At 37.2% G+C, this 7,233-nt stretch overlaps 1 protein-coding gene across 1 annotated transcript; it reads left to right on the plus strand.

Annotated features, from left to right (window-relative positions):
* The first annotated feature begins 2,683 nt into the window (after window positions 1-2,683).
* Window positions 2,684-4,374, plus strand: LOC102866319 (cytoskeleton-associated protein 2-like). The gene is made up of 4 exons (XM_006901936.1): window positions 2,684-2,961; window positions 3,820-3,966; window positions 4,036-4,152; window positions 4,212-4,374. Exons 1-4 carry the CDS (start codon window positions 2,684-2,686, stop codon window positions 4,372-4,374), a joined length of 705 nt encoding a protein of 234 aa, XP_006901998.1.
* Window positions 4,375-7,233: the final 2,859 nt, after the last annotated feature.

Raw genomic sequence — 7,233 nt, forward strand, 5'->3', positions numbered from 1 at the left:
GAATGATCATCAGTAAGATTTTGCCTGCAAGTAATATTAATGACATTGCTCAATAATTTCCACATTCTATTATGTTCCTTCTCTTGGGAATAGTAACAAATATGGATCTCTTCCAGTTAGTTGTCCAAACAGCCAGAAGTCCTCCAAATTTCCTCACAAAGACTGGTTAGCACATTGAGTTGCATCTGTCATTTGAAACATTTCAATTGGTATCCCATCTATTTTAGGGGCCCCATTTTTGTTTTCCCAATGCCTTCAGTGCATCTTGAATTTCATTCTTCTAGGAGAGGCTATTCCTTGGAAAGGAACATCATGCTTGGAAAGGTGGAGCGTCAGTGAAAGAGAGGAAGACCCTCAATCAGATGGACTGATACAGTGGCTGCAGCAATGGGATTGAGTGTGTCAGAGATTCTGAGGATAGCACAGGATAGGACAGAGTTCAGACCTGCTGTTCATAGGGTTAATATGGATCATATTCAACTCAATGGCTCCTAGTAACAACTACCGTTTACTATTAAAAAGAAAAACAGGGAAACAATTTATCTTATACTTTTATGGTTTCTTATCTATCATGTATACTTTTGGTATAATGCTTATTTAAAATACCTAAAAGTGTTGGGAGCTCTGGTGGCCTAGTGGCAAGGAGCTGCAACTACAATCTCAGAGGCACACGGTTCGAATCCACCAGATGCTCTGCCAGGAAAAGGAGGAACAGTCTCTTCCTGTACCAGTCAGATCTGATTCGACGGTACAGTCACACACACACACACACACACACAAAAATACCTAAAAGTGTTTATGTTCAACTATATAAAACTTTTTCAATGTAGTTGTTCTAAAGATATATCAATTATCTTCTTCCTGGAAATTGTTATGGTTGTCATGTGCCATTGAGTCGCTTGCGACTCATAGCGACCCTATGCACAAGAGCTCTAAATGCTGTTCTATCCTGTGCCAACCTAGCCATCTCAAACGCACTTATTCCCACTGCTCCAGTCACAGAATCAATCCATCTCATCAAAGGTCTTCCTCTCCTTTGCCGCCCCTCCACTCTGCCAAAAATGATGTCCCTCTCCAAGGACCAGTCCCTCCTTGCAACATGCCCAAAATATGTCAGATGAAGGTTCAGAATCCATGACTCCAGAGAACACTCTGGCTTCACCCTCTCCAGGATAAATCTGTTTGTTCTCCTAGCAGTCCATGGTATAGTCAACACTCTTCTCCAGCACCACAACTCAAAGGCGTCAATCCTCTTTCTATCAACCCTATTCACTGTCCAACTCTCTGATGCATAGCACATAATTGCAAAGACTATAGCCCAGATCAGGGACACCTTAGTCTCCAGCCTGACATCGTTGCTCTTCAGTACTCTTGAGAGGTCCCTCACAGCTGACTTTCCCAATGCAATTCATCTCCTGATTTCCTGGCTGCTATTACCAAGAGTGTTGATTGTGTAGCCAAGTAAATTAAAACTGTTAAATATCTCAATCTCTTCACCATCCATGCTGATGCTGCCAATTGGCCCAGTGGTGAGAACCTTTGTTTTCTTGATGTTGCGCTTCAGTCCATATAGGAGGCTGTAGTCCTTGATCTTCTGCAACAAGTGCTCCAGTTCCTCCTCAGTTTCTTGGAATACAACAGCAATATATGCATATTGAGCAATAGCCATTTCAAGCATAAATTTTCATCATACTCTTAATTTTCTGGTAATAGACATTTATATACCTCAGCTCTTTCAATCCTTTCACAATTATAAGAATAGCTTGAAAATACCACATTTCAGAAGAGATTTCCTTTCAACTTTCTCTCTGACACTGGCCATCCTTCCCTTTCCTTCTGTTGTTCTTTTCCAGTTTGTTCTATTTATTCTCTTGTTATACTTCTTTTTAACTTACCAAGTAACTGACTTATGGCTCCTATCACTCAAAATCATGTACACAGTATGGAATTGTGCATGATTAAAGATTTAATATTGAATCACTTTGGTATTAATTATTTCTTTTATAATTAGTATGACTGTAGACTTGTTGCTTTCCTCACTAAACTTCTCTATCAGACACATGTTATATGATATTTGGAAGTCCTTTGAACTTAGAAAATGTATATATTGAAGTCTTATGGTGTTATTTAAGTTTCATAGGAACTATGGTGGGATCTGAGGTCCGTGCTGCAGCTGCCACAGCTGTTGAGGAAAGGCAGAGATGGCTCCGGAAGTACTTAGCAGTCGAAGGAAAGCTGAAGTGCCAAAACACCACGCTTTATGTAAGAACTGACAATGTCTGCCCAAGTCTTATACCTTGTAAATCTACTATTTGACACCCCCCCACCCAAAAGGAAAAGAATTTTTCCAACCATGTTTCTGTCCTTTTCAAAACTGCAAGGCCCAGTGGCCTTAAACTCCAGCTTAGACTTACCAATATCACTGGGACCCAGAAACCAAAGGCGAATTTACCAAAACTTCCTAGTAAAAGTTAAGGATGTATTTATTTCAGTCTAAATTGTAAACCTTCCAGAAGAAGTCAACAACAGCTCAAAACGGGATCATGAACAGATCAATACTGGATCTGTAAGAGAACCACCAGGAAAATTTGTGCAGTTACTTCACTGACAAATATTGAAAATTATAAAGAAACAGTTTCACAAAAATATCAGAAAAAGGCTAAAGGTATAGATTCTATGGAGAATGCCCAGGTTGGAAGTGAAACCTTACTTAGTAAAGGAAATTAACAAAGAAGATTTTCTTCAAATCTTAGCAGATTTGGAGAGGAAGCCAGATGCTGAATTTTGTACAATAAGTAAGGTGAAGACTAACTCTCATAACCCTGTCAAGGGAAGGCTGCTTCCTAAGCAGACATTGAGCAAAAGTTTTACGAATAGTGCTATTCTGAAAGACAGAGCTAATAAACAATGTTTTGAAAAAAACATAAATCAAGAATCTACCAGTAAAATCACAGCAACTTGGTAAAGTAGATCTTAAAAGACTAAGGGGGAAACCCCAAGGACAGTTTCCTGTCAGTTTGTTAAGAAGCAGAGTAGGATTCTTTCATCAAAGAAAGCAGCAACCAAGAATCAAGAGGTTGCAGAAAAATTGGAACTCTTTTTAACTGCTAGAGAGAATATAAATTGGTACAATCACTATGGAAGATGGTCTGGTTCTTTTTTAAGAAGTTGGATTTAGAAATACCCTTTGACTCAGTAATTACACTGCTAGGAATATACCCTAAAGAAAACAGAGCCACAAATCAAATAGATGTATGCACACCCATGTTTATTTCTTCATTATTCACAATAGCAAAAACATGGAAGCAACCTGAGTGGCCATCAATAAATTAATGGATAGAAAAACTATGGTACATCCAACAATGGACTATTATGCAGCATTGGAAACCAAGAAAATAGTACAACATTATACATCATGGGGGGGGGCGAGTCTTGAAGACATTATGCTAAGTGAAATTTCTCGGTCACAAAGTCATAGATACTGCATAGCACTGCTGTTGTAAAATAGAGCAGACATGGAGTGGTTGGAGACAGAATGGGTGGATAGATAATGAACACTGCATTGGAATAGATGAAGGGAAGAACCATTATAAAGGAATATATGATTATACATTATAAGTATGAGAACAGTTTGGAACAAGGGGGCATTGTGGTGAAGGTAGGGTAGATAGAGGGAAGGAGGAAGGAAATGTGCTATAATGAATAACTTTTAGAAATGTAATAATAGAAATTCAAGCAAAAAAACAAAGAATGAAAATATATAAGTTTATAGTGATAAACATGAAATATCAGGTGAATCTACATTACAATCACACTGAGCACTTTTGCTCATGAACAAATACCAAAACATACTAAACCAAGGACCTATACCACTTTACTTCAAGGAATAATTGACAATAGATATACAAACATTAAGCAAGACCAAAAATCTTTGCAGCCTTTTAGAGTCTGTGCATCATATGCATGGTAAAATTAAAAAGCCGTAAGGCATAGACTTTAAGTGAGTGCAGGAAGTTCTAATTCAGTAATTCCAAGCACACCTTTTCCAATGGGACCAATAATAATAAATGTAACAGCTTTCAACAAAAAAGCACAAACTTTGGACTCTAAGTTGAAAAAGGCTCTTTCCCAAAATGAATTTCTGAATAATAAGTCAGCTTCCAAGACTGAGACAATTGACCACATCATGAGTAGAAAAGGAGTCCAAAAAGGACTCAGGCTAACCCAGATATTAACAAAAAGGTAATAGAGGACAGAAGGAAACAATTAGAGAAATGGAAGAAGGCTAAGAGGGAAATATATAAACTACCTCTTATGGAACCAAAAGCAAAAACAAATAAAAAATATGAGTGTTTCCTTTTAGAAGAGCATTGAAAAAGAAGAGAAGGGTGGGGGAGAAGCCCACTTGAGTTATCCAAATGAATTGACAATACTCTGACAGTATGTCTATAACTCTTTGCAGAGGGTGTTTTTACTGTGTTGTCCAGTATTTCTGAAATGGAAAATTTTACAAAATTTTGGATCTTTAAAACAAAGTTGGTACAAAAAGGAATCTTTGACCTTTCCAAGCTACATAAAGAGGCTATTAAAAAATAGGACGATGCCAATGTTAGAGTTATTCAAAGTTGTTTTTAATATTTTGTAAGACCAAAATAGAAAAACAGAAGGAATTACCTCTGACTCTTCCACTGGTGAAAAGTTGATCAATAAGGTGGAATCAGAAGAATCCTATCCTTCTACAAAAGAGAAACAACAGGTTGCAACAACCCTATGTAACCAAGGAACACCAGGATAACCATCCAGGGTCAAATTACAAATCATTCCCATCCCTAGGCTAATTGGAATGCCAGAGTACTGGACAGGAAGTTAATCGCTGCTTTCTGGCATTTGAGAGGTGGAATGTACTGTGTCTCACTATCTAAGAATGCTGCAGGATGGTGCCTTAGTAGTGACTTCCCTGGATGAGCTATTGGAAGTGGAAACAATGCTTTATCTTCCACAGAAATAATGCTTTGCTTGTCACATTAAGCTTACGTTTCTGGAATCACTTTTTAATTTTTTTTTTTCTTTTTTACCCTTTAAAAAATAGTGTCTGAGGTTCCCAAACTTCCATGAGAAAAGAACAGTCTGTGCCTCAGTTACCTGGAAAAACATGGATAAGAGAGAGACATCCTGGATGCAAGATAGGTTACAAACTATCAGGGCTTCAAAAATGATTTACTGGTCTTACCTGTGCAAATGTACAAGCCAGTAGCAACATCTGTTTTACATTCTTAAGTATGTAAATGTAAGTTTGTAAATATGTAAAATATGAGTATGTAAATGTAAGTTTACTATAACATATATGAATTTAAACTTTTGACTATTAGCTTATTTACGCCAAAAATATAGTGAAATTTAACTCACCTACTTTAATCACAACATAATTCATCTTTATAGCAGAAAGTTGATGCCATGATGTTTTACTTTTCTGTTCACCTTAGCAAAGTAAGCATGTTTTTACAACATAGAAAATGTGACCGTTGAGAGTAGCTTGCAATTATTTGTCAAACTGATCAGACCTGCCAGACTATCTAGTTAAATCCTCTCATTTTGCAGATAGCTTTATCCTACCTATAGCTTTGCTCAGAGGTATCAAACGCTTTTCTGTATGTGTGATTTGGCTTATTGTCACAGTATTCCTGTAGATGAGCAACAGTTCTTGTCCTTTCTGTGCTAGATTTCTTCTAATGAAAGAACTTCCAAGTCAATCCCAACTGAACAATGGATAGTATGAACAGGGTGACCATCCCAACCTGGCTTTTGTATTTGTTTTTAAGTTCATATATGAGTCGAGTAAAAACAGAAGGGCAGAGGAGAGAAATGAGGAAAAGAAACTTGCTACTTCTTTTCAATCCTTTGCTCTGCCCCAGGAGACTTGTCTTGAGGTGCAAATTCAGGTTTCAGGTCCTCTCTAGGAATTATTTTGCCTCTTCCTAGGCAACTGTCTTTAGAAAGGTAAGGTCAGAATTGTTACATAAATCAAAAGTACGGAAAAACATAGCAAAGCACATGGTTTTTCAGCTTTATTTTTAAATTTTGTAATTTTTTTGTTTTTAATTTTTTAAGCTTTCTTATATATTTTCTTTTAAAAATAAAGAAATATACCTTTGTTCATTTTATAAGTGTCATTCAACATTGAATTCAGTGGCTATTCCCATTCCTTAATCATTTAGGTTCAAAGGAGCCATCCTGAAACAGTCCTTAAAATAATGAGATAATTGGCAAACATGTTGACAATAGCTATCTTCTCTGATCTTAATTTCTCTCCTCTCTCCATAGACAGACAGACAGATAGATAGATAGATAGATAGATAGATAGATAGATGATAGATAGACAAAGTAATTTAAAGAATTTTTACATAAATATTTAATTTAGTCAAACAACATTTTATTTTCAACTACATGAACATACAACACTAAAATAGCAAATATTATTTTCATTTAAATTGGTATTTTTCATTTTTACAGAAGCATTCAAGGTCATAGCCCTAAGAAAGATTTTTGTATATGCTTATGCCCTCATCTTTTCCTTGAAGATCACAGAAAACTATTGTCTTTAAGACATCTAGTTAAACTGCATCTGGAAGTTATTGTTATGTGCTGGAGTGTCTTCCGTGCTTCGTAGAGATGTTATGTACAACAGCCCTAAACCCTGCTCTATCCTGTGCCAATCTTATTGTCTTTGACACAGCTACCCCCATTATCGCAGTCACTGAATCAATCTGTCTCATCAAGGGTCTTCCTCTCCTACACTGTCCCTCTACCCTCCTAAGCATGACGTCTCTCTCCAAGGACTGGTCCCTTCTTGCAACATGCCCAAAGTATGTAAGTGGAAGCTTCAGAATCCTTGCCTCCAAGGAGCAGCCTGGTTTCGCCCTCTCTAGGTTGAACTTGTTTGTTCTTTTACCAGTCCACGGTATATTCGACACTCTTCACCAACACCACAACTCAAAGGCATCAATTCTCCTTCTGTCATCCCTAGTCATTGTTCAGTTCTCTGATACCATTGTACTTTTACAATTGAATAAAAACATTGAAGAGTTGCTGAATGCCATCAAGTCAAGTACAACTCATAACAACCCTATGAACAGCAGATCTGAATCTATCCCATTTTGTGTCAACCCTCATTTCCTGACATATTAAAGCCAATTGCGGCAGGCATCATGTCAATCCACCTGAGGATCTTCCTCT

The sequence above is a fragment of the Elephantulus edwardii genome, unplaced genomic scaffold, assembly GCF_000299155.1.
Source record: "Elephantulus edwardii isolate Elephantulus edwardi_28Jun2011 unplaced genomic scaffold, EleEdw1.0 scaffold00351, whole genome shotgun sequence".
NCBI classification, from domain to species: domain Eukaryota; kingdom Metazoa; phylum Chordata; class Mammalia; order Macroscelidea; family Macroscelididae; genus Elephantulus; species Elephantulus edwardii.

Bases quoted from the DNA above. Each gene is read 5' to 3' on its own strand.
- LOC102866319 (XM_006901936.1), top strand. From the start codon at position 2,684: ATGCCCAGGTTGGAAGTGAAACCTTACTTAGTAAAGGAAATTAACAAA. The intron at 3,967-4,035 runs GTAAAATTAAAA...AGTAATTCCAAG, and splicing joins GTCTGTGCATCATATGCATG to CACACCTTTTCCAATGGGAC. The intron at 4,153-4,211 runs GTCAGCTTCCAA...GAGTCCAAAAAG, and splicing joins AATGAATTTCTGAATAATAA to GACTCAGGCTAACCCAGATA.